The 26854-nt window shown below is 49.1% G+C and overlaps 1 protein-coding gene across 2 annotated transcripts; it reads left to right on the forward strand.

Moving 5' to 3' along the window:
* The first annotated feature begins 1862 nt into the window (after nucleotides 1-1862).
* Nucleotides 1863-20007, forward strand: UBAC1 (UBA domain containing 1). 2 transcript variants are annotated; one of them, XM_069031646.1, is made up of 10 exons: nucleotides 1863-2240; nucleotides 6077-6197; nucleotides 6436-6509; nucleotides 7257-7364; nucleotides 7943-8060; nucleotides 8714-8822; nucleotides 9952-10183; nucleotides 11375-11461; nucleotides 12148-12286; nucleotides 14579-20007. In XM_069031646.1, the coding sequence occupies exons 1-10, from the start codon at nucleotides 2103-2105 to the stop codon at nucleotides 14692-14694; spliced, it is 1242 nt and encodes a 413-aa protein (XP_068887747.1). In that variant the 5' UTR covers nucleotides 1863-2102; the 3' UTR covers nucleotides 14695-20007. The 2 variants fall into 2 exon arrangements, with proteins under 2 accessions (XP_068887747.1, XP_068887748.1); XM_069031647.1 differs by having other exon boundaries at nucleotides 7958-8060.
* Nucleotides 20008-26854: the final 6847 nt, after the last annotated feature.

Raw genomic sequence — 26854 nt, forward strand, 5'->3', positions numbered from 1 at the left:
TCCAGGGCCTCCTTCCCGAGTGACTCCCAGACTTCAGCTCCCTCCGTGGAGCAGGGAAAAGTTGCAGGGAGCAAAACCACCGGGATTCAGCAGGAAAGAGGAGTTCTCGGGGTGGATCCGGTGGCCGGGGAGCTGGTGCTCGGCCCTTCACCAGGACTTGGGGTCCCCCCGTGCCAGCCCCGGGAGCATCCCCGGCTCCAGGGCCGCGTTTTTGGGAGGGAAGCTCGCGTGGTTATTCCCAGAGGGAGCTGCTGCTGGCCGGGAGTTTGCTGAGCAGGAATTTGCTCCCTCTCGTGGGCTCTGGGGCTGCTGGCTGAGCTCGGCACAGCAGAGAGGGATGGGATTCCTCGGCATGCTGGAAAACGGGATAGGAAATCTCCTGGGAGTTCTGGGAGCTTCTGGTGCAGCGTGGAGCAAGGGCAGAGACCCCCAGAGCTGCAGCCTGGGGCTTCGTGCAACAGCGTTCGGCAGCCCCAGATTAACTCTGCTTTCTGATAGGATCGAGTTTTGGCTCTCCAAAGCTCTCAGCTCCCCCTCGCACAACCCTTTATCGCCTTTGTTGCCTCTGGGCCTGATTCCACCAGGATTTATTTCTTCCACAGAGCTTCAGCTGCCGTTCAACCAACTCCGCACTCCGTGTGCAACGCGGGCATTGCGGGGCTCGCTCTCAGGGGTGGACATCCCACAGATTCCCCTTCTTTTCTGAACAAGAACAGTTTAATTTAAACATTTAATAAATCCATAAAACCCAGCAGCTGCAGCGCCCTTTTCTCATTTCAAGCCCCTTTTAATGGCGTATTTAACACTAAAAAAACCCTGCAGCGTGTCAGGCTGCGGGAAGGAGCAGGAAAGCAATTCAGAGCGTACGGGGTGTGCAGAGCGAGCGTGGCCAGCGCTTTGCAGTGCATTACGGAGGGGGTTTTGTTGTTGTTGATGGGCACAGACAGATCCTGGTGTTTCCCGTGGCCCCAATCCCGCAGAATTCCTGTCCGACACAATTGGGACAGATGTGTTTTGGGGCTGTCAGAGCCCCAAAATGCCTCCGCAAGAAACCCACACTTTCAACCTCTGCAGCTGCAGAACAGGAGAGCCCCTTCTTGAGCGAATCTATTGCTTTAATTTAAATAAATACGTACTTTAAACTCGCAAAAACTTTGCAACGCTTACTAAACCCGAGCCCAAGTGATTGGCGCAGCTCGGGCCCGAGCCGTTGGAAACAACACGGTTTGAACAACACGTTAAAATTTTAATAATTTAAGATAAAAACAAATAACTGCTGTGCGCTGGGAATTGAGTCCCACGGTGAAGGACGGCAGCGGGCCGGGAACCGGCAGCCCGCGGGCCCCCTCCAACGGCCGGAGGAGGAATGCCCGCTGCCCCCGGCCGCTCCATCCCGCTCCGCTCGGGACAGCGGCATCGCCCCGGTGCCTCCCGGTGCCTCCCGGTGTTCCCGGAGTGTCCGCGGCCCCCCAGCCGTGCCCGGGCCGCCTCAAGGACTGCCCGAGCCCCGAGGGACGGAACTACAACTCCCGGCATGCACCGGGCAGCGCCGCAGTCCCAGCGCGCACCGGGGCGGGGAGAGAGACCGCGATCCCACAATGGAGCGGGGCAGCTCCGTATTAACTGCGGCGCAGAGGAGCCGTTGATAAACGGTCTTAAACGTCATTAAACGTCATTAAGTGTCATGAATCGTTTATGTAAGGTTTATTAAAGGTTTATTAAAGATTGAAAACCCTAACGGCCCTCCCAGGGGCGGGCGTGAAGGGGTGTTTCTTCGCCTTCACTTCCGGAGGAGCGCGCCGCGGTAGAACTACATCTCCCTGCATGCGCCGCGGTGTTCAGCATTTCCGTTTCCGGTCGCGGCGGGAGCGCCGCCGTGTCCCCGGAGGGACGGCGGGGCCCGGGCGGTGACACCGGCGGTGACACCGGGCAGGGCCGGGCCGGGCACAGCCACCGCCGCGCTCCCCGCGCCGCCCGGGCCGGGCCGTCGCTCTCCCGGGCCGGGCGGGGTCACCTTCATGGGCGGGCGGGAGCGCGCGGCGCTGCCCGGGGCCTGGTGAGGCGGCGGCGGGGGCGGAGCGGCGGGACCGGGACCGGGGGCGATGTTCGTGCAGGAGGAGAAGATCTTTGCGGGGAAGGTGCTGAGGCTCCATGTGTGCACCATGGAGGGCGCCGAGTGGCTGGAGGAGGTGCCCGAGGACACGACGGTGGAGAAGCTCAAGGAGCGGTGCCTGAAGCACGTAAGGAGCGGGCACCGGGGCCGGGCTGGGCCACCGAGAGCGCCCGGAGATCTGCGGGGCTGGGGCTGGAAATCGGGGACCGGGAGAACGACTGGAATTAACAGTCCAGGGGAAAGGAAAACTGTCCCGTGAGGAAAACTGATTTTTTTCCAACGCCCTGTAAATGTCTTTTAAAAGAGAAAAAAATAACATTAGCTCAGGTAAACAGGTGGCTTTGTGTCCTGGTTTGCTGTGTCTGCTTTCCCCCCCGAATTACGTGAAACTGTTCCATACGGAAAGAAAACGCCGTGAGAGTTTCCCTACGGGGAGAAAACGGCGAGTTTAGTGTGTTGGAAAAGGAGGATTTGGGCGGAAATGGCTTTGTAACGTTTGGTGACGGAGTTTGGCGTGTGTTCTGCAGCGGTGTCAGAGATCACCAGCTCCTGCCCGTGCTGTGGGAGCTGGTGGGTGTGAGTTGGATCACAGCCTGGTTTGTTTCTGTGCCCGAACAAAGAGGGAAGGTAGGAACCGTGGAGGAGAAATGACCTGTTTTGTTAAAAATCTTAGTGCAGCCTCACCCTGTGCTGGCACGGGAACAACGGAGGTGTTTTCTGGGGGAGATAAAGGCTCTTCTAATGCTCTCCTCGTGCTTAAAACAGTAAGGTCTTGATGGGCCAAAGGGTCAATCACTTCTCACTGTGTGCAGGGGAAAACGTGTCCAAAGCAGAGGCACGGGCTGTGGAAGCAGAGCAGGGGAGCACAGGCTCTCTGGTGTGTCAGTGTCAGACCCAGTGGTTTCAGAGCCACTGGGCTGAGTTTGGAAGCTCTGCCACAGCTGGGTTTTGCTGTCCTGATTGACAACAGCAGCGTGGTGACCCGTGGCCAGGAGTCTGGGGCCAGCACAGCCTGGCCTGGCAGCTGCACTCCTGACCTGCTGCATTTCTTCCTGAGGGACGTGGAACTGTGGAGCTGGCAAAAGCTGGAGCCTCAACTCCTCCCTGTGGGAGCACAGATCACTAAATCACATTTAATGGTGAGGAGGGTTTGTCTTTATAGTCTTGCAAAGACTTTTTTCCCCATAAAACGGGTGCAATAGGAGAAGATGCCTGTAGTTTGTAACCACCTAACTCGCGTTTGAGGGGTTAAAGGTTTTATTTCCTGGGTGAAATAAAGGTGCCCAGGTGGCCTTCCAGTACCTGAAGGGAGCTGACAGGAAACAGGGAGAGAGATTATTTACAAGGGATGGAGTGCCAGGACAAGAGGGGATGGCTTTGCACGGACAGAGAGCAGGTTTAGAGACAATTGATAACTCAGAGTGACATTTGATTTCGTTCTCTGCTGCTTTGTGCTCCTGGGGTGGATTTCCATAACCATAATGGATAACAGTTATGTGGAGGGGAAAAATAGACCTGGAAAAATCATGGCTCCTGATGATGGCCTGAATCATGATAACCCCTTGAGATAATTGATGCAGCCACCTCTTCCAAGGGACTGATGATTGTGTTCCTGAACGGCTTTGAAATCACTCTCTCAGGAAGCAAAGGGAGATGTTTGTAACAGGTTGGAACTGAAAAAGTGGCCACTTTTCCCTCCATAATATTCAAATGCTGGCTGATCTCTGAAGTGCCACTCTTGATGTCTTTATTTCCCCTAAATTTGATATTTTGGGGTCTTTTGTTAAAGAAATAAACCCTTCCCACTGGTTTTCCTCTTTACCTGTACCATCATTTGTTTAAACAGATGGTTTAAGCCACCCAAGTTTAATAGGAGGGAGTGTCAGGGCTATTTTCAAATGTTTCTGTTATTAAAAGCAAAAAAAAACCAAACCAAACCAAAAATGTCATAGTTAAAAAGAAACAAAGCCTTTTGGTTTACCAGGATTCCAAGCTTTGCAAGAGGTGCTTGGCATCACCAGTGGTAAGTGTTTGTCACCTGCCAGGCAGAGTAGCCTGCTGGGAACTCCAGAATTAAAAAGAAAAGGTGAGAGTGAGTAAAGGCACTGCTGGTCCAGTGTTTTTTCTATTTCCAGGGCATGTTAAAATGTAAAGATAAGCCAGGTGTTTCTCTCAGTAGCCTCTTTGGTGTATGTAGTGCTCCTATCTGCCCTATATTCTCTGCAGTTGTTAATGAAGTGGTTGGAAGAACAGGAAATAAGAATTGGTGTCCTCAGAACTTTAGTTTTTTTGCTTAAACTTTTACTTTATTGGTTTTATGATTAATTACTGCCCACATTTATTACGTGATTGTCCTCACACACTCCTTCATATGTGCTGGGGGAAAACAGGGTAATGGGTCTGTGTGTCCCACCCCAAACACACCTCCCAGCTGCCCTTTTCAGCTTCTCTTACTCTCAGGGTCTGTAACAGGAATATTCTGAGCTTGTTTGCAGAGATGTTCCACTGACGTACCCAGGCATTTCGGGCACCTGATCAGATCCATTACAGGAGGTTCTCCCAGCTGTTAATGGGGTCTTTGGCCCTGGTTCAGCACTTCATGAGCTGGAGGATTCCTGAGAGGCTCCTGTTAGACAAAGCAGGACTCAGACATTCTCACCTCAATCTCAGTGAGGCGTCAGAACCGAGCACAGGTTCAGGTGAGGGACTGGCATCCGTGTTGGAAACAAGTGTGTTTTGTTTGGAAAAACAGCAGGGAGCTGAGCTTTCCATCAGTTGCAGTCAGCAGGAAAGGTGGTGATGAACAGCACTAAATGCTCCATCAAAATTAGGGATTTCAGTGGGATTTCTGAAAATGGCTCTGTTGCATGAAGGAGGAACACTGTTGTGCAGACATGGACAAGTGGAAGTGGCTTGGTAGAAACATTTAGAAGTGTTGTTAAAAGCTGTTTGCTGTGAGCAGAGCAGGGGAGGTCAGTATTAAGTGTCCTGTTTTGTGGTGGGAACAGCAGCAGCAATTTCTGGGGTTTGGTAGGTTGTTATTTCTAATTTTGCCTTTCTGGAATTGCAAGCACTTTGATTTCTTCTTGCACTCAAATTGGAAGCCTCTAGATGCACTGATGTAATAATGTTCCTGAAATCTCTCACTGTGCATCTGGAGCCACTCTGGTGTGAGGAGGAGGCAGCTCAAGGCCTGTGTGAGCACTCTTTTTTTAGGATTTGAACTGATTTCCTAGTGAATTAATTGACATGCAATTTAGAGTTGCAATAAAGGAATGAACACCAAAAAAAAATTCCATTGTATTCTGATTATTTATGGTTGGGAAGAAGAGCTGTGAGCAGAACCTTTGTTCAGCCTTTTCAGCAGGAACCCAGGTTAGGGCTCCAGCAGCCAAATCTCTTGATTTCAGCTTGAAACAATGTGCAGAAACTGCCCCGTTTAAGGTCAGATAAACCAAAATCACTGCTGGCAGTGGCTTGTTTACTCTGAGAGTAAATAATAATTGCTAGGTGAAGCAGGGAGTCCTGTTTGGACTCTCCAAATGAGAACATACGGCAACATTACAGCCTCCCCTCCTGCAAAACCCTGCTGCTCTTGGCAGATTTGCATTTTTACTTTGTGATACCAATTGCTGCTCACCAAGGGTGAGGGACCTGAGTGATTTGCTGCAGAATTAATGTAGCAGTGGGTCCTGGAGCATCCTTGCTTTGCTCCAAATCTCCAAGGCTCCCAGCATTTAGTGTGAGAGAGGTGTCCTGAGAAAGCACAAATCCACTCACACAGGCACAAATCAAACATAATTTTCTTGAATAAAATGCTTTATGTGCACTGACCTCTGGCTTAAGCTATTGAGAAGCCAGGAAATGATGCACAGTTTGTATGTGGAGAATCCTGAGTGCCAAGTGATTCATGAGGAGCCTCGTTTCTGTTTTGTGATCTGCAGTATTTATTGTCTCCTGCAGTGTGTTCCTGGGAGCTTGGAGGATCCCAAAACTGTGACACATCATAAGCTGATCCATGCTACTTCTGAGAAGGTGCTGACAGACACAAAAACAGTGTTGGAGGAAAACATCCAGGACAGAGGTGAGATTGTCTGGGTTTGAATTCTGTCAGCCTAGAAGCAGGAGGTTGGGTTTCATTTGGCAAATTCCAAACAGTAACATTTTTAAGATTTACTCTCTGCTTTGACATAGGAAGCTAAATAAATGCCCCAGTGGAGCTAACACAGAATTCACCTGCAGGAACAACTGAGTTTGTGGGGTATCTCCGAGCAGCTGCTCTGCCAGGCTCTCTAACCCGTGGCAGTGTCCTTCTCTCGCAGATGTGTTGCTGCTGATCAAGAAGCGCGCGCCGGCGCTGCTCCCCAAGATGGCAGATGTGGTGGCAGAGGAGAAGGTGAGTCCGAGACACTTCTGATTGACTTCTGCTTTATCGTGGTTATGTGGAAGGGTTACTGTGATGTACTCTCCTTGGAGAGGCAGATGCTGCCAGTTAAATTCCGGAGGAATTACTTCCTATTTTTTTCCCAACGTAGAGGAAGCTGATTTTACGTTTTTAACTGTTGTTCTGAGGACATGTGCCTTAAAATAAGACACACAGATACACTCTGTGGAAATGTTACAGATTTCATCTTTGAACAAATGTCTAATAACTAAAATACAGTTCAGCAAGTGCCTTGGTTTGTTTGAAAACCCAAAGAAATATGTTGGCTTGCTGCCAGGTTGTCTTCTGCCTTTAGTTCTGTGTGACTTGTCACCCTCTAACCCTGAAATGTTGCCCCTTACTGTTTTACTTTGTTTTATTGGAATTGTTCCAGAGGTCAGGATGGTGTTTATGCACCAGTGGTATTGCAGTTGATGTATCACATAAACTCGGAGGCCTCCAAGTTCTCTGGGATACATCACTGTCCCTCTTTATGCTGGAATTCCCCTGCATGTTTGGGTGTAAGGACTGAGAGTGGGGCAGCCCAACAGGCCCAGTTCAGTCCTGTAATTGCAGGATGCTCCTGGAGCTGTTAATCCATGGCATTACAAGTGACAGAGCACTGCTTGGTGTCTTGGGGAGGAGCATGAAACTCTCTGCTGTGTTCTTTGTCCTGTGGCTAATGGGTTATGGAACCTGCTCCTGTTCCCTTCCCTGCAGAGGAAGCAGGAGCAGAAGGCTCCTGACAAGGATGCCATCCTCAAAGCCACTGCCAACCTGCCCGCCCGCAGCGTGGACCGCACCGTGACCCACCACAACATGAGGGATGTAAGTACTGCATCTATTTGAACCCACACACCAGTACCCAAACAGACTTTTGTATATATATATATTTATAGAAGCTTTTCTCTTACCTGTGAATGCAGTTCTGTTTTCGTTATAAGAGAAATTCAGATGTCTGTAATGTACATTAAATAGCTTAAGGTTTAGACACAGCTTATGCTGTTTAGTGATAATAAAATACTGTCCTAAACTATGATTTTAGATGTTTTGTTTGTGCTTGGAAAAGGCTCAGAGCACATTCAGGATCTGTGGCAGATGTGAAGTTGGGGGGGTTTATTTCTTCAGTCTTAAATAGTTCAGGGGGTTGCAGAGGGTTTTTTCCCTTCCTTGACTGCTGCCCATGGGGTGTGGTAGAAATAAAAGGACCTTTCTGCCCAGGAGCTTTTGCTTCTGTGTAACACTTCACAGGAAGGTCCCAGACCTCCTGAGAGACTAAACAATGAAAATAAAGCCCTAATAAAGCAACTCTGTGTACAGAGGGCCAGGCTGCTGCTGTGTTACTAACAATAGATACATTAAGATTCACTGATGGCTGGTAACTTCCTGTCTAAATGTTTTGACAGTTTCCTTTCTTGCAGTTCCAGACAGAGCTCCGGAAGATTTTAGTGTCTCTCATAGAAGTTGCACAGAAATTGCTAGCACTGAACCCAGATGCAGTTGAACTATTTAAGAAGGCAAATGGTATGAATATATCTTTAGAGTTGCTAATTCAATCCTAGGAATTTGTTTCTGGAGCATAGGAGTGGGCTCAGAGTGAAGTTCAGACACTGATGTGGCAGCAAAGCTGCTGAAAACTTTGTGGCAAAAGTTTCACCTTGTGGAGGAAAGTCATGGATATAAAAGGTCCCTTTGGGATGGGTGAGAAGTTCCATTTAAAAATTATTAGTGGGGCTGGTAAAGAATAGTTGAAAATGCAGAAGGAGGTAGTAAAATGAGGAGAAACTCTGGCTCTCGATTGGGTTGGTGGGAAATGCTCATCCTTGAGATCTGCTACAGCCAGATCCAACTTAATTTCTAGAGAAATGATTAATAGATCTTCAGTGAATCTCATATATTTAATTGTGTGGAAATCTCATGGTCATGTGAGAGTTCGTGGCCTTTTGTTTGAGATCTTGAACACATCTGGGCAAAGTCTTTGTCCTGGAAGAATCAATCTGAGCCGAAGCGAGCTGAGTGCAGCAAATTACATGATGAGGTGGCAAACTGGGGGCAGAAACAAAAGGAGGGATGGGAGAGAGAATGGGGGATGAAGTTAACACATGCCATTCCATTGACACAGGGGTTTGTGTGAGCCTGGAGTGAATCTGAGCACTGTTTTGTTTGTGTGTGTGCAGCCATGCTGGATGAGGATGAGGAGGACAGGGTGGACGAGATCGCTCTGCGCCAGCTCACCGAGATGGGCTTCCCAGAGAGCAGAGCTGTCAAAGCCCTCCGGCTGAACCAGTGAGTGTTCCAGCACCTGCCTGGTCCCTACTGCTTGTGCTTTAACACAGTTTTGCATCTTTTTTGTCTCCTTATATGGGTCACCTAAATGGAGGTTGGAGAAAGTATTAACTCCAAGAAGTGCTGCCTCAGGCACAGTGCAGGTGGCACAGGGAAGGGGGATCGGTGCTGGATGTGCTCTGCAAGGTCTGTGGGTCTTCAGCTTTTAAAGTCAGATTTTACAGAGGAAAAGGCAAACTTAGCCCATCCACCCTGGCCTTGCAGCTGTAGAAATATACTTTGTGCTGATCTTTAAAAATTCCAAGAATACTGTGAAGTCCAGAGAGCAAGTGCAGTAAAATAGGAGGTTACATCATTCTTCTCATGTCCCAAGAACAGCCAGCTGTACTGCCTCCCTCCTCAGGGGGGTTTGTTAGGCCATTCTGGAAAAATTTTGGTGATTGAGTCCACAACATATTCCAGTGACACTTTTCCAGTATTGCAGGAAGACTTTCTCCCCTCTGTCCTGCAGCTTTCATGTGGAAACAGAACAGCCAAATAGGCAAAGGCTTTCCCTTCCATGAACATGTAACAATTCCTGTGTGTCACATGGAATTACACATTCATTGCACTATTGTTATCTGTGCTTTTCCCTTTCTACCTGTTGGGAAGAGGTGTTGGGAGCTCTGAGGATCCTTTTGCTGGAGCAGTTACACTGCACAGCAAGTGATGCTGGCACACCATGGTGTTCTACTGCCTCTCCCTCAGGAACAGAGCTGTTGACACCTGAGATGTGGTTCCAGTGTAAATTAGGAACGTGCTATGTTGGCAGTTCTGTCCACAATTTCAAACAGCCAGTGCTTCTTTGGGAAACAAAGCAGATGCTGCAGAGAGTGAGGTGACTGCCTCAGAAATGCCTTCTAAAATCTGGGTTGCAGGTCCAAGTTGGACTTGGATCCTCTCTTTTCGCAGCTTCAAAGAAGACTGTGGATGCCCAGAGAATCGAGGTGCTCTGACATTAGCTCCAAAACTTCATTTATGAGTTTTCAGGTACTAATTAACCTGCAGGTGCATCCACCATGGGAATGAATGAATGTATGTGGAGCTGTCACATCTGAGTGTCTCATCCCGGTGTTCCTGCATTTTGCAGCATGTCGGTGACCCAGGCCATGGAGTGGTTGATAGAACACGCCGATGACCCTTCTGTGGATGCTCCTCTGCCAGGTCAGACTCCTGCAGAAGCCCCAGCTGAAGGTGCTGCCTCCTCTGCTGAGGCAGCTGCGGGCCCCAGCTCGGAGGAGGGCGGGGAAGAGGCCAAGGATGAGCTGACGGAAATATTCAAGAAGATCCGGAGGAAAAGAGAGTTTCGTCCAGACCCACGGGTAGGTGCTGCTTATTCCCTGTGGAACTGGTGGGATTGGGAGGGACTTCGTGGGCACCATGAAATCCAAATAAAGGTTTAGTTAATAAATGAAATGGGACCTGTGGGTAGATGGATATTGGGCTGGCTTGGCAGTATTTCAGTGGAGGTGTTTAGGGAGTGTTTAAATTCAGGGATATTGCCTCAGGAATGCATTGCTGTCTGGGATAGCAGGATCTCCATGACTGGCACTGTTACTTCTGCACCTGGAAACTCTGAGAGGACTGAAGTGAGCTCCAGAGCCCTGGCATTGCTGTTTTCACTGCAGCCTGGGAGGGAAGGGTGGCAGGACAGGAGTAGATCCTCTAGCTCTAGAAAAGGCTGGATGGGGCTCAGAAAAACATGGACTAGTGGAAAGTGTCCCTACTCCTAGCAGGGAGTTGGAACTGGACAATCTCTAAGGTCCCTTCCAAGCCAAACCATTCCATGATTCTGTGGAAATGACAGAAGAACATTATTGTTTTAGGGAACAAGGACAAGTACCACCAGCAGATTGAAGTCTTGCAGTGAACACAGAAGTTGCCTTTTTTTTGGATCTGCAGTGGGAATGTGTTGTTCTCCCAATGGGAACACACCAGGAGGGGCTCTGTGACATCTGGCACCTTGGGTTTACAGCTGGCTGTTCTGAGATTTGGGTTAAGAGCTGCAAATGCATTTGATGGCCTGGGTGCAATTTCTAAACAATGAAACATTCTCATAATAATATCTGGGTGTGTTTGTCTGAGTACATCACACTCACCAGCAGTGTAATAAGCTTGGGAAGTGAAATTAGATGGGGTGAGTAGAACCACAAATGCACATCAGGGTTGATCTGCCAGTGAGATGTGAACAAGAGCTTTGTGACAGGAGAGGAGTTCCCAAATGAGGTGTTTTTCCTCATTTTCCTTCTCTTTTCTACCCCAACTATACTTGCTCTTTGCCTTGCATTCATCTTCCAGTGGTGAGGATAGGAACCACCTTCACTCCCAAGATTTATTCTTCTTCCATGATAAAGACACTTTTGATATAGAATATTTGAAAACTTTGTCAATAAAATTGCTGAGTGCTCTGCAAATGGAAACTATGAGGGGTTTTACCCCACGTATTGCTCTGGGATATGATTGCTCTCATTTCTGTTCTAAGTGTAACATTTAGCTGTGGGATTCTGCTCTAGGCTGTCATTGCCCTGATGGAGATGGGATTTGATGAGAAGGAAGTGGTGGATGCACTCAGAGTGAACAACAACCAGCAAAACGCAGCCGTGAGTACAGCGTCCTTCCCGCTCCTTGCTGCTCCAAGGGTCTGTCCCACTGATGCTTTCATCCTTGAACTGGATCATGTTTTGATCTGCCACGAAGTCAGCCCTTACTGGAGATTCAGGAGCACAAATTCTTTCAGATTGGATACACAGCTGGAATAGAAAGGGTTTGGGCTCCTCAGAGGAGCTCAGGGTCCGTGAGGTTGAGGCTGAGTTTTCAAAAAGCTGTTGAGAAACTCCCTCTCCACAGTCTGCAAAAGAGATTGTGCTATCATGAGAAAGGAAAAGGTATTCCCAAGAATACCTGGTTTAGGACAGGAATAAATGATCCAGGATACAGTCAAGCCATGCAGTGTGTAAATTAGCATTTGGCAGCAATGCTTCCACCGTTTCTGGAATCAGAAAACAGGAAGTTTTTCCAAGATTGATTAGTCCCCTGCTGTATGTTAAGGAAAATTTTGTGGACGCAGCTGACAGCCAGGGAATCCTCTCTTCAGTATCCAGTGCTGGCTGCTGTTGGAGAGAGGATATTGGGCTGGATGGTACAAATGAATGTGTGAAAGGAAATGTACAGCTCAGGCTTTAACTGGGAGAGGGAGAAGTATTTTTAAAATGCCACATTAGCAAAACTTTTGAGTAGAGACACTTTGGTTCTAATGACATCTGATGTGCCTGATGATTTCTTTCAGTGTGAGTGGCTGCTGGGAGACAGAAAACCTTCTCCAGAGGACTTAGATAAGGGCATTGACACCAACAGCCCTCTCTTCCAAGCCATCTTAGAAAACCCAGTGGTACAATTAGGGCTCACCAACCCTAAAACTCTACTAGGTAAGTCCTGTGTGGGTTCCTGCTGCACAGATGTGGATTTGCCAGGAAGTCAAAGGAGAAGCTGGGTGGTGATAGCCCCCTTTGGAGGATAGGGGCAGCTCTGGAGCCTTTTCCTCACTTGCAGCAGCTCTGCTGTTTGTTTGCTTCATCCTGCAGCTCAGCTGAACCCAGAGCAGGCCTTGGGGCTGTCCCAGAAATGATTCTAATTCCCCAGGATTACACTTGCAGAACTTTAATAGCTGCTGGCTGCAATGCTGTTGTGGATTTAGGAGACCTTTTGTGTGCTCCCTTTGGCCACGAGGGGAAAAATCAGGAATGTCTGTCTAGAACTCTGATTATTTCACAGAAAAAACAAGGCTGTCTCCTGCTGTGCAGCTCCCTGGGCGTGAGGCCTGATCACTGAGACAGAAGGGAACTTGTGGAAAAGTGTCCAAACAAGAAGGCTGAGCTCAGGCTTTGCCTATCAAAATGGAGATAAAATGGGAAAACACCCTTCCCCTTGCTTGGGTTTCAGCTCTGTGGTAAAGTCTGTGTGCTCATGGTCAGAAAGGCTGTGGGCACAGTGTGTACCCAGCTGAGGAGCCTCACAGAGCCTCATATCCCTGAGGAACTGCTCTTTTTGACAACACAGAACAATGACTGGCTCTGTCATGTAGATAAAACGTTTTGCATTTAATCTTTGGCTTCAAAACTTATTTGAAGCAATGCTTTTAAATAAAGGCTGTGTGCACAGCTCATTCAAGAGGACCTTTAAAAATACCACTTTAAATGTAATTAGGAGAGTTTGCAAGCCTTTAAATAATTCAAGAGCAGAACCTTCCCACTCTTGATTTCTGAACAAATGGTCTCTTCCTTTCCAACAGGGGTTCCACACTGCAGCTCAGAATATAAATAGAAAATGAAATGCCATTATAGGAGCTTGTGGAGCTCGGATGAACATCAGAGAATATATTCCTAATGATACATCTGCAAATTGCTTATGTCACAGGTTTTAATAATGAGGTTTTGCATTTGATGAGTTCCTTACAGAATATCTATAAATCTTTAGTTTTAAGCTTGTGAGTCTGCATAAAAGAAAATAGATCAAGTGCTGAAAGGGGAGATCTGGATTTTATTTTGGGCTTTCCTGGAGGCAAGTTGCATGACCTTGAGCGAGGTATTAATGAGGAGCCTTTCAGAGGTGCTGGGCACTTCCAGCTCCCACTAATGGCACTTGAGCTTTGTGCACTGACACTCCTGGGAAAATTAGTGCTGACCTTGGACCAGGCTCTTACAACACTGACATTTTGGTGACTGTGCAGCTGCTTTTTTTGTCCCATTCTGTGATGACTGGCTTCAAATGTCCAGGAGCCCAGCTCAAAGGGCTTAAATCAGTGCCTGGCCCATTCCTCTGCCAGATTTGCAGTTTGGCTCTCGCAGTCCCTGTCTGGTTCCTTCAGCATGAGTAGAAGAGTCAAAACTAGATGAAATAAAACAACAACAAAAAAAGCAAACAAACAGCAAAGCTTCTTGTAAAGACAGAAAGAATATTAATTAAATATTTGGACCACTTTCCCTGTTCAGAAATTGGGGTAGTTTTTCAGCACACCCAACCTTTCCCCTTCTGCCTCTCTGACATCCCCTACTCTCCAGACACCTGGAAGGAGGAACAAGGTGCTGCTTCCCTGGTGGCTCCAGGGGCCTCTATGAAAAGATAAAAGTGCTGAGATTTGGAGGCTTAAGGGGCTACACTTGTGCTGGCTCTGTGCAGCCTTTGGCACATCTGCTGCTGCTTCTGCTGGCTTGATTTCCTCTCCAGAGGAGCCCTGGGGCAGGCAAAGGGCAGCACAGGGAACAGGCAAGGGGTGACTGTGCTTTCCATGAACTGTCTTGGTTAAGTATGAAGAAAGAAAAGGATACTGGTGCAAGAAATCCAGGCTGGGATGTGGAAAAAGCTTTGATCAGAGGAGTGGAGCTGCAGGAGAGCATTCAGGAATGGATGGATGATTTCATGATCCTGGAGACTGAGGCCAGGACACATTTGTTAAGGCTTTACCTTTCAACCCCATGTCCTTGAGGTTTTGTGGGCTGGCCCATAATCCAGGCTGAGTATTTAATCACTGTCTGCAGTGAATTTAATGCTGAGGAAAGCACAAAGCCTGTGGCATCATCCGAGGCTGGCAACCCTTGAATACACGTGGATTCCCACATTTCTGGGCACTGCCTTTGAGTTGTAGCTATTTCTCACTGTCCTGCTGCTGAAACCTCCCAAACACTGAAGGACTAATTGTTGCAATCCCTGTTTCTTGGCAGCCTTCGAGGATATGCTTGAAAACCCCTTGAACAGCACTCAGTGGATGAACGATCCCGAAACGGGGCCGGTGATGTTACAGATCTCCCGAATCTTCCAGACGCTGAATCGCACGTAGAGGGAGCTGCCAGTGCACTGTGCCACTTCCCCCTGCCCCTCACTCCCCCTCCACCTCCACGGGAGGGTGCCTGGATGGTTGGGAGGGGGTGGATGGAAGGGAGGGATGGGGGGAGATCCTGGCTGGAGGGGTCTCTCTCACGAGAGCTTTCGTAGTTACGGCCAACAGGAGTGAGTTGCCTTGTGGATTTAGTGTTAGTGGAAGAGGTTTGAGGACTTGTTTATGTTTTCAGGTATTAGGTTTAAAATAAAGTATATATATATAAAAAAAATAGGAAAAAGGTTTTGTGAAAACGCTTAAGAATCTGATTGTTGGAAAGAGCTATTGCTCGTTCAAAAGGCCTGTGACAGTTTTCTGGCCAGTTTTGCTAGGATCTGGCTGGTGTTTACAAAAGGTCACTGACCACTAGCATAGGATGTAAATCATCTCCATACAGTATTAATTTATGGCTCTTATCAAATTGCAAAACTGCTTTTTTTTAAAAAAAAAAAATTGATTCTTAGGAAATGTTTTTTAAAAGCCCCAATCTTGGGAGAGCAAGCACATTTCTATCCAAGCTTGTTTATCTGGCTTTCTAATTTAAGCAGAATCATTCAGAGACGGAATTCTAATAAATAACATTACTTTTTCCTATTTATTTGCTGCGTTAGTGTTGTTGCAGTCCCACAGGGGTTGTACTTGCAGGAGGTTCTCTGTCAGGTACCATACAGGTGCAGGATCTCTTTCACCACAGAATTCACCACATCAAAACTTGAATTCCTGAGTGGCTGCAATTCCTAAGCTCATAACTCTGCCATATCCCATTGCAAGGAGGGATATGTTCACACAGTGGTTTTTTTCCCATTTTTATGTGCACGGTTTTGGAAAGGGGCTTGTGGGGGTTTTATTCTGTTTACAAAAAAAAGCAGCTGAATTGCATGGGGAGGGGGTTGCTGGTGATCTGTAAAGCAGCAGAACCACACAGGTTTTTATCTTGTTTAAGGTATTTAAAGCACGCTTGAAATTGCTATCTTTGAGTTAGAAGTGGGTTTTCTTCATCCTTATTTTTATCATGGTCATACCAAGACTGTCAGGTTGGGTCTTTCCTATTTTGCCAGAAGACTGGCTTGAGATTTCAGAGAGGAATTCTGAGCTATTAAGAACAGAACTCACTGTGAATATCCAGCTGGTGTTTATGACTGGGCTCTGCAGGTGTTACTTTTTTAGCAGTCTGCTAAAAAAAGGGGGTTATTTTCAACTCAGTGAAAATAATGTGATGTGATTGACATCTGTCATCATCCCTGCCATGCCCTGTGCTTCACAGCCCTGCAGGAAAGGCAGAAGAGGCAAATCTTGCAGAGAAACCAGGTGGAGACCCTGTCCTTAACCAGCACAAAGGTGTCCTGTCAAACAGGGAGATCCTGAGCAGCTCTGCAAGTCACCTCTTTAGGTGTGGGAGGGATTTATGTGCAGTTGGAGTTTTTTTAAACAAAAATGCAGCAAGATGCAACCCGAAACCCTACAACAAGTTTTGGCCTGAACTTGGCATCTGCTCTGTGCTGTTCTGCAGCTGAGGCACTGAAGTTGCCAATTTCTCATAATTAATATGAAGGGTGGGGAAATCAAAGCAGCCTGAGATTTTATCTTGTCTTACTATCCCAGGATTCTTTTTTAAAATTTTATTTTGTAATTTCATATTAAGCTTTACAGTTGATGACTGCTGAAATATTTACTTCTACATTTAGAAATTCCAAGCTTTATAGAGATGCTTCTTCTGTTCAAATTGGACAATAAAACCATTTTTGTGGGCTCTTGCTAAGAATAGACTGACAATATGACATGAAATTATAACCTTGTCCTGTAACTAAAGCCAGGAGCCTGATCCTGCACTCCAGTGAGCTCAGCACAGCTCCTCATGAGTAGCTGTGACTGAATGTTGTGGTCTTATGAAAGGTTTTGATTATTTTACCCATTTTTCTTGCTTACTTCTGAAGCTTTTTGCTTATAATAATACCAGAAGACTCTTTTACTTGAAGTTCTTAATGTCAGAGATAAATGTCCTTCTCTACAGTCAGGATTCTGGTTAATGTTCCTTTTAATGAGTGTTTTTAGAAGGCAAAGTTGGAAAAAACTACCCTGTAGTTTGGTGGGAGTTTTTTTGGCTTCTGAATGGATAAGGAGAGGTTCAGACTTAGCAAACAGATCCTTTGGTGCAGTTGTGGCCCTTTAAAGAAGGGCTTGGGAAATGCTGGGTTTGATTTCAGGAGTCCATGAGTGGATGGTGGAGTGGCTGTGGAGCTCAGAGGGATAAAAGTGCCCAGAGCTGCCTGCCTTGGAATGCCAGGACCCCTCAGTGCCACTGAACTGGTTATAAAGTACAGGGGGAAGCAGCAGTAAAACAAATTATTCCTATGTAATAGAAGGTGAGAATGCCCAGGTTCAGCAGCAGCAGTAAGGAGACCGTAGGGATAAAGGAATTCTGCATCTTTAGGATGCTGGGAGGCTTGAGGAGATGTGGTTATTTCTGGATTTTGTTGTTCCAGAGCTCAACACTTCCAGAGCTGAGGTGTTGTTTGGGTTGGCTTGAGCAGAGCCCTGCTTGGCTTGTGAGAACTGAAGCTTGCAGTTGCAAAAAGCTGCAGGAGACCAGAATTTAGGAAGTGTAGTGTCTGCAGCAAGGCCCAGGAGTTGATTTAAACCCACCAAAAACTACCCTGAGGTTGAAGGGATTGATCAAGACATCTGTGGTGCTGGGATGTGAATTACACCAGGGGCTGTGTCACATCACCCCAGGGGTGGGATTGCTGCTTCATCCCTGAAAATGCAGAGGGGAGTTGAGTCCAATGTGCTGGAAAAGGCACAGATTGGCCCAGTTTTTAGACAACCTACAAAAACTGAAATGTCCCCACTCAGGAGTTGGAATGTGCAGCCACCAGGCACAAGGAATGTGTTTGCCTGGTGAGGAACTGTCCTGTTCCTGGGGGATCTGCTCTGAGGGCCAGTGAGGGATCCTTGGACACATGGGACAGATTTTTGTTCAGTAAAACCAGCAGGTTTTGTGAGGAAGAACTGCTCACAGCAGTGAGGATTTACTTGTGCTTGCACCTCGGGTGCTCAAGTTCAAACTAGCAGAGACATGTCAGAGTTAATTTTCTCTTACCATGGTCAAGGGAATATTTGGAAGCCTGTGAGATGGAGCAGGAAAGGGATGGGGTGGTAGGTGACTAATAGTGTGATTCTTACAGTTCCTGCTCTTTGCCCCATTGGTAGCCAGACAATCTCGTACCTTTTGATGTTGCAGGCCTCTTGCAAGTAGCCAGCTATTTATTTAAATGTATCTAACTTAAAACTGTGTCATCAAAACACTGATATTTTTAATGGAAATGTACTATATGGAAGTTTGTTCTCAGGGCTTCGTATTTATACTCTCTTTTTAGGGGGATGCATTTAAAGGGATGTGTTTGGGAAAAAGGCCAGTGGCTACTTTACAGCTTGGACCTTGATTGTCTTGACCTGTGAGCCTGAGCTAGTGTAACTCTTCTGCTGAACCTCTCTCCCTGGTCCAGCCCAAAGAATCTGCCATTCCTCCTCTGCTGGTGAGCAGTGACATTGAGTCTTCCTTTAGGATTGCTGCATCCCTCCTTGGAAAGGGTCACATGGGATCACCTGGCTGCGTCAGGGCTCGCCGGGCTTTGCACCATTTCCAGGACGTTTTGTGCTCTCCATGCAGCTGGAAAATTGACTTGCATGGTTCCCAAAGCAGCCATCAGGGCATTCCTCCTCTGGGAAGGTGTGAGGTTCTCTCCTGCACGAGTTCCAAGACCTCCAGCTCGTGGCTTCTTCTTGGCAGCCCCTGTTACAGACCTGTCCCAAAAACCTTGACCGTCCTTTCTTTCCTCCTCTCCTGGAACCAAACTTGCATTTCAGAGATTGATTTTCATATCCAAGCAACTCTTCAGTGGTTATTGAAATCCTTTTTAGTTAGGACTGTTACAATTACTTTTTTTAGGCATTGTGATCCGTGGGCTGAGGATCTTTTAATGTATTTTGGAAGGTGTTGAAATAAGCATCGCACCAAACGAATGTATAGCGACACTGTCAGCAAACATTGCCTGTGGGAGAGGCACAGGTTGCTGTGATCTCTGCTCCAGTGGCAATTTTCCCAAAGTCTTGTGCACAGGATAGCCAGTGTTTCATCCAAAGTAACCACCCTGGTTTTCTACTTTTAATAATAAATACCATTTTTATTAACAAACAGAACAGCGGCACTTCCAGCTGGTATGTCCATCCGACTGAGAGTCCTGGAGCTTTGGGGCTGGAGGTCCTGCCTGTATCCCCCTCTCTGGGACAGTTCCTCCTCAGAAGGATTTGTGCTGGCTGTGGCAGGGCAGTGGGGGGCAATCCCCACCTCCCTGCATGGGATGTTACGTCCACATGAATGTTCTCACCTCCATCCCCGCATCCAGGTGTAGCAAAAGGGGTTTTTTAAGGACCTCTTGCCCTAGATTTGAAGATCTTCAATGCAGATCCTGTTTGCAGCATGTGAACTTCAGTAAATGTAAATGCATTAAATTCTTACTGAATTTGGGTATAGTTTTATATCGTGCTCTGGGGAGAGGGAGGAAATTGGATCACGTTTTAAACGAAGCCCCACAAACCCAAGTGTCTCTGTTGCAGCAGGTAACAGAGGCCTGTAGAGATTTTTAATTTGCATATTTTTATCATGGCTTAATGAACTGTACACGAATGTGATTTGCTACCCAGCACTTCCCACGAGGCAGCACCAGTAAAATTACATTGCAAGGTACTGACTTCACATTTTTTCATTTCACCTGTGTATACAACAATTAGGTACCGCATAGGATAACTTTGATCTGGCTCTGACGCCGGTGTGTGGCATGCACAGCTCTTCCTAAGGTGTAGCATTACTTTTCTGAAGCTTAAACTAGGGCAGACGTCCCTGAGCCTGTGGAATTCGGGATTCATTCTGGCCACGCTCGCGTGGGTCGCTGACCTCTCCCTGAGCAGGAAAACCAGCAGGATTTGCTCCCTGCAGAAGGCCTCCAGGCCAAGAGCAAGGAATGCTGCTAATTTGTGATCATTTTAAGCAGTTGCTGTTGTGTTCTGAAATATATTCCTGGAAGTTAGGGAGGTGTTGGCAAAGCCAGACCTGTTCAGGCTGGAGCCTTGTGTGTGGAGACGTGGAGCCCATGGCCGGGGCTGGAATGAATGCTGAGGCTTTAAACCTGCTCACACATCACCCCAGACACTGATGTTGTGTGTGCTGTACATTTATAATATATCTTCAAAATAAAGTTTTTTGATTTATTACAAGGTGTTTGGAACCATCATTTGCAGGAGCAGCAAAGGTTTACGGATCCCTGTTTTTCAGTGTTCCTTGTACCTGCAGGTTGCTGGAATTGTTTCTCAGAAAGTGGGGTGTTTTGAGAGCTGGTCACACAGAGTTTGTGCAGGAAATCCTGGTTCAGCAGCTGGTTTTGCACCTGGAAGTTATTTCTCTATTTTGCACTTGGGGAGATTCATTGCAAGGGCTTTGTGAAACACAATCTGGTGATCCCCTGGGATGTTCCCATGCCATTGAAGAGGGATTTATCTTGACAGTTGTTGACTGACAAATTGAAGTCTTTTCTTTCCCAACAAGGGAACCCTCATTAAGGAAAACAGCCCCAGCAAGCAGCAGCTGGTGGGATGCAGTAACTTGCACGTGATGTAACCAAAATTCCCATCTGGCTGTCGTGGTGCCAGCACTGCTGCTGGGGATCTGGGAAGCACTTCCCAGCCTTGGCCCCCTCTGTGGGTGCCTTGGAGGCAACTGATGATGGTGTAAATGTGTGAGGTTGTTTCTCTGAAGGAGAGAGAATCTGTAGAGTTCAGTTGGGGGTTTTTGGGGTTGGGTTTTTTAATTCATTAGCATTTTCTTTCGTGTTCAGGGCAAGGAACCTGCCAGCAGCCTGTTTATTTAGCAGTTACAGCAACTGCTGAAGAGTTGAGAGGCATTTTCCTTGCGTCCCATGAGAGATGGAGGATTAGAGTATGAGACATCAAAATGCTGCTTGCTCAGATCACGCTGGTAAATGTGGTGGTGTTAAATGCAGGCCCTAACTCAGATTTGCTGTAATGCACAGCTCAGCAGCAGGACAATTCAAAGGTCCGGCTCTCCACTAATTTAAAATTAAAACAAAAAAAATTACCTTAAAGCAGCTTGGGATGTATCATTAGATAATGACACTTCTGAACCTGAACTGGTACAGCAGGTCTGGGCAGAAATCCACACCTTGAAAATGCAGAAGTGCTGCTGTGTGAGTGACAGGATGGGCTGCAATTGGCGTGTGTTTGGCAGCTCCCGGCGCGCTCTCGGCACAGGGATGTGTCCAGGGGTGCTCCAGCAGGGATGAGGAGCAGCTCCAGCCCAGGAGCCACCTCCAGCAAGGCCCAAATCTGTCAGGAAGGGCAGGGAAGGGAAGCACAGATTGCACTTGGCTGTGGAAGAGCAGCTTGGTGTTGGCAGGGTGAGACTGCTGACAGCACAGTGGTGTGGCAGGAGTCATTCCCAGCCCCTCCATGGGTTTGCCGGTGCCATGCCAGCAGTTGGGTTGGGTTTTCTCCTTCCCTGTGCTCGCTCTTCTCCCATGGATTGGTGGTCATGGTCACACTGCCCCTTAAAGAGGAGCAGAATATTGTACAATTACCCATCAGCTCCTCTGAATCTCCTCCTGGAGAGGCTTCCAGCGACTGCCCAGAGAAGCTGTGGCTGCCCCATCCCTGGAAGTGTTCAAGGCCAGGTTGGACAGGATTTGGAGCAACCTGGTCTGGTGGCAGGGAGTGGAACAAGATGGTCTGTAAGGCCTCTTCCAACCTAAACCATTCTGTGATTCTGTGAAACAGATGGAAGCAGCAGATGCTTCCCCTGGGAACTCCTGTGCCCTGACAGCCCAGTGAGCTCAGACCAGGCTGCCGTCCCCTTGGTGACAATCCTGTCATGTCCTCTCTGCTTGATCATGCCTTTTTTTATAATTGATTTTATTAGAAGAGGAATTGGCCAAAGGAAGCAGCAGCTCTGGAAGCTGCTGAGGATGGTTTGGTAGAGGGAAATTGGGCTTGGAATAGAATTAAGGGAGAAATTATTTTCTCTTGTAATTCAAAAGCTTTCACTTCAAATGCAGGAATTGAGCTGGATGTTGGTCCTGGGAGATGGCTGGAAAGAGGGCAGGGCTGCAGTGTACGTGTGTGAACTTGGTCTGAGTGCCAGTGAGCGTGACCCGAGCTGGGACACAGCCCGAGCCCTGCAGATCCAGTGTCACCAGGAATCCGGGCACTGGTGGAGCTGGGGGAGGGACACCAGTAACTCGAGATGTGCTGGACCAGTCCCCGCTGGACCAAAATAAACCTGGAGAGGTGACCAGCTCTCTAAGCCAGGGGTGTGATTTCAGATGGCTTTTATTTGGGCTGAGGAACTGGTGCCCAAATAAAAGGCCTGAGTTCAGAGCTGTGATGCCAGGGGCTCACTGGTGGCCCTGGGTGCTGGGCTCCAGCAGCACATCCAGCTGTGGGCTGCAGGTGCGATGCAAACCCCGCATGGTGAGATCCTGCACCCGCCCTGCACCCCGGGATGCAGCAGTGCAGCTTTCCCAGTGCTGTAGGGAAGAGTCCCAGCTCTCCCAACAGGTTTGGTTAGCGATCCATCAGCAGTTGCATAACGAGCTCTCCCACTCTAGGAAGCAGCATGTGGAGCAGGAGCTGGTTCCAGCCAGGGCTCTGGATGCATGATGTGAGCAGTGGCTCCAGAGGCTTCACTCCTAATCCCTCATGAGGGCTGCTGGAGCCTCTCGGGGCTGTGCAGGTGTGTGGCTGCTGCTGCACCCCGAGACTGAATTATTCATGGCAGACTTGCCGGGCTTATGCATGATGTGGTTTCTTGGCTTTTATGAGCTGTAGCTTGGGCATAAACCACATTTATGTAGCAGTGAACCTCTATTTGTCCTCTGAGGGAGGGCTGCTCCACAGGGAATCTGTGCCCGGGAGCCCTGGACCTGCAGCAGCTCCCACGCGCCCCAAGTTTGGTTGAATTATTTATTGAGCTCCTCCTTGAAGGGGCTGTGCAGGACAACCCTTGGAATAGTGAAGCCCCTGCTGCCTCCAGCCATGCACAACCTCGACCCCTTCCTGCTGTGCAAGGGCCGGAGAGGGGTTTGGAACAACTCTGGATTTCTTGGCACGTGGGATTGGATTTTTCACTCTGTCCCCATGGCCTCAGTTGGGGTGATCCAGGCACTGTGGGCTGCCGGACCACCACAAGCCCCACACAGCTCCTCCATGAAGGGGAAGAATAGTTCAGACCTTCAAAATCATCCTTAAAAGGACACCAGCCGGCTCTTCCCATGCTGTTGGATCGGTGTTGCAGCATCCCTGTTCCATCTGTGTTTTCCCCTACACAGGAGCTGGTTGCCAGGCTGCCTGGGATGAATCACGGGGTGCTCTCTTCCTGTACCCCCATACTCCTGGCTTCTCACAGACGAGCACCTTCCTCCCCTGCTCCCACATGGGAACATTCACCAAAAAAAGAAAAAATGCACAATTCCCCCTGAAGTCTGTGCTCTGGCCTCCAGTGAACCTTCCCCATCCCTCCTCTCCCCTTTCCTGTCTGAGAGGCAGCAGCCCACTCCTCCTGCCAGCCCCCTCTCCCCACTGCAGCAGCACTGCGCCTGGTGCAGCCCAATTTGTAAGTGGTTTGAAGTATTTCCATCCAGCCCAGGTGTCTGGAAGTAGGACAGAGCCTTTCCCATTGGAGCCCTGGTGGTGCAGCTCTGGCAGCCACCGGCTTCCCTGGTGCCGTCACTTCCCGGGCTGAGCACTCGCTCAGATTCTCGTGGGTTACTGTGGGCTGTATTTATAGTTTGCTGGGCTAAAAATAAAAGCCCCAAGTGTAGGGTTCCCTAATCCCAGCCTCATGGAAGGAGGGATGCCCAGGAGCCCCTGGGAGGGGGTCTGGTGGGGAGTGTTGCCTGGGTCTGTGATGCCCCTGGGCCTGCTCCCGTGGAGGGTTGATAAAATTTATTTTTTGGAGATGCTGCATCGCTGGCTGACCTGGCACTGCTCTTGCTCAGTGCAGAGCCTCGTGCAGGACTCTCATCCCACTAAAAATACTTTGTTCTGTCTCATCAGGCTCGATCTAACGGAGCCTGTGAGTGGAGGGGATGGAGCATCAGTGCTCCTGGCTGTGGCTACCAGATGGCGCGTGAGGAAGCCCTGCACGGCCCAGCTCCGAGCAAATGTGCTGCCAAATCCCTCTGAAAAATGTCTGTATGTGGACCATTCGTTTGTGCTGGTCCTGAACTCCCTGTGTGTGTGCCCAGCAAACATTCCTCCCTGCTCCTGACTGGTTTCCAAGCAAGATCCCTTTTCAGCTCCCACCATGCCGGACACAAGTGCTGGGCACTGCAGGGCAGTGTTCCAGAGAGAGGATGTGCAGGAGAAATGTGCCCGATGATGAGGAGCCCAGCGCATTCCCCTTAAGGAGACCTCCCCCCATTCACACTCCTGGTACCAAGGGAAGCCAAAGTAAGTAATTTTTCAACTGATTTCCTTAATCTGGGAATTTTTTTGAACAGAACTGAAGTCCAAGAGCAGTAGGGGGGAGCAGAATCTCATCTGTCCCTCTGGCTCTGTCCCAGTCCCTCCATGCCACCAGCACTGGGCAGCTTGCAGAACCGATGGGCTCCAGCCTCTTCCCCACTCCTGACTCCTGCAAAAAAAAAAGCCAAGATCCCGGCGTGGCACTGCCTTGCGGGGCTGCATCTGAAAGCTTTCCCCACACTAAACCTTCCAGCTTTAGCCAAAACCAAAGCGGGAATATCTGCTCCCGGCATCGCCCCGCAGCCCCCGGCCCCCTCCTCCGCATCTCTGATGTCACTCGGAAGCAGCGTGAGTCAGCCGGCAGTTGCCGTGGTGATGCCAGCGATGCCGGGGAGCGCAGCGCTGCCCCGCTGCCCCCAGCCCTTCCCGGGGAGCGCAGGGGACCGAGCCCCCCGGCGCTGAGCCCCGGGACGTGCCATGGGCTCCCATGCCACGGGGTGCTGCCCAGAGCCCCCGGCGACCCCCGAGGCTGCGAGGATGCCGACGGCGGCCACCGGTAAGTCAGCGCTGTCGGGGATTCACCTGGCCAGGGGCTGCTGCTGGGGGTCTTTGAGCAGGACAGGCAGCGGCACCCAGTGCCCCAGCCCCACGGATGGCCAGCTGTGGAGTACGAGCTGCTCTCCGCCAGTTCTGAATCCCGGGAAGAGAATGGAGCTTGGGGCAGGGTGGTACTGGGCAGGCATCAGCCTTGGCACACGTGAGGACAGGGCTGGGGTGGCACGGGGGGACCAGGGCCATACAGCCCCGCACAGCATCTACATCAGATGGCCCAAGTGACCAGCACTGTGAACGGGGACAGAGGGGTTACCCCTGTCACAGCAGGATGGGACCACCCCGAGCCATGTTGTGTTTCATCCCCAGGTACTGCTCATGGTCACTCTCCTCACTCAGACCTATCCTGGTGTGGGGCTGTGTCCTGCCCACATCTCTGCCAACCTCGGCAGGTGCCAAAGCCATTGGAAGGGATTGTGGGGGGTATCTGGTGATGGGCCCCCTCTGTGCCCAGCTCTGCAGCAGGGAGGGACACACGGTGTGCCCCTGGGCTTTGGCATCCCTGCCAGGAGTGTGGGGACCGGGCTGGCCACTGCCCACCCCTTGCCCTGGGAGTGTGCTCTGAGGTCCATCAGCCAGAGCTCGCTGCCATGGAGGCTCTGGCGTGGTTTGGTTTCCTGCTCGGTGTCTCAATTTTTCAGTCGTCAACTTCTTGCTGTAAATAGGACCCGGACGAGCAGGATGGAGGTGTTTCAATGCCTCTGACTAATTTGTACATTCCCATATTTCTCTGGCCGCAGATTTAAGAGCGTTGGAGCATGTGCAAGCTGGCTGGGGCCCAAGCGGGTGAGGAGGGCAGTGTTTGCTTTGGCACCTCTCTGGAGTCAGGGCAGGAGGGGGCAGGGCTGCCAGGTGAAGGGCTCAGCTGTGGCACAGAGCTGGCAGCAAGGGGAACCGGGAGCTGCATCCCACCAGAAGAGCAGGAACTAGAAATACTAGATGGGAATGAGGCAAAATGCAGTGGGAAGCCACCACCCACCTCCACCAGACCCTGCTGTGGGGGAATTAGAGGAGCTTTAATTTGCTTTTGAGGCAGTTTTTGCTTGGCTGAAGCACACCAAAATCACCCAGAGCGAGTTTCTCTGCTGGCCTCTCAGCCCAAGGCTGAAGGTTTATATTTGTGGAGAAAGAAGCCTTAAAATCCAGAAATGACAGCCCTGTTCTCAAAATATCCCCTGTGTCACGAGACCATAACTCCAATCTGCCACAGGGAATGGGAAATGCTGGGTCAGGTACATCCCTCCTGTGGCTGGGATGGATTTTCCAGGACCTGGCAGGCAGCGTTTGCCTTTGTGCATCCCCTGGGGGACCTGGAACAAGGCGGCTCCGGATTTGCTCCCTCATGAACACCTCCCCCTGTGTGATGAATGCAGAACATTTTGGTGAAATCACCATGTTGTAACAGCTTTTTGGAAAAGGTTGGCTGAGTTGGCTGTGAATTCCCAAAGGTAACGCTTAGCAGGGGATGAGGACGTTGTTTTTGAGGATAACCACGTGCCAGTTCATGGCACAAGGAGGGCTCTGTGCCATGCTGAGGGATGCCAGGCTATTCCTGTGCCAGGGATTTGTACTGCTCTGCAACGCCAACAGCATTTATTGGGATGACGATGCTGAGTATGTTCCATCTTGCTCTGGGCTCTTGCACTTTGCACAGCCCAGAGCAGGGGGAAGATGTTGCATCTTGGAATCCAATTAGATTTTTTTTCTTGTTCGTTTCTCCTGCCTTTCACTTATCCGTTGATTTCCCACAATGTTTAAGTGGCAAAAACAGTTGGAGAGAAGTCATTCTGGTTTTGCACAGTTGTACAGTTGTGGTAGATATAGTTTTACTCGAAGTGTCCTTACGAAAAAAATGGATTTTACCAAGAAATCACCTGGGAAAAGAAAATCAACAGTCCCTATTGAATCTGATTTGTTTGGGTTTACCAACCCAAATGTAGCTGCTAAAAATGGTTTAATGAATATAAAGATACAT

Source organism: Aphelocoma coerulescens, chromosome 17 (genome assembly GCF_041296385.1).
Source record: "Aphelocoma coerulescens isolate FSJ_1873_10779 chromosome 17, UR_Acoe_1.0, whole genome shotgun sequence".
NCBI classification, from domain to species: Eukaryota; Metazoa; Chordata; class Aves; order Passeriformes; family Corvidae; genus Aphelocoma; species Aphelocoma coerulescens.

Coding starts and splice junctions, on each gene's coding strand:
- UBAC1 (XM_069031646.1), top strand. CDS start 2,103: ATGTTCGTGCAGGAGGAGAAGATCTTTGCGGGGAAGGTGCTGAGGCTC. Junction 2,241..6,076: donor AGGAGCGGTGCCTGAAGCAC/GTAAGGAGCGGG, acceptor TGTCTCCTGCAG/TGTGTTCCTGGGAGCTTGGA. Junction 12,287..14,578: donor CAACCCTAAAACTCTACTAG/GTAAGTCCTGTG, acceptor GTTTCTTGGCAG/CCTTCGAGGATATGCTTGAA.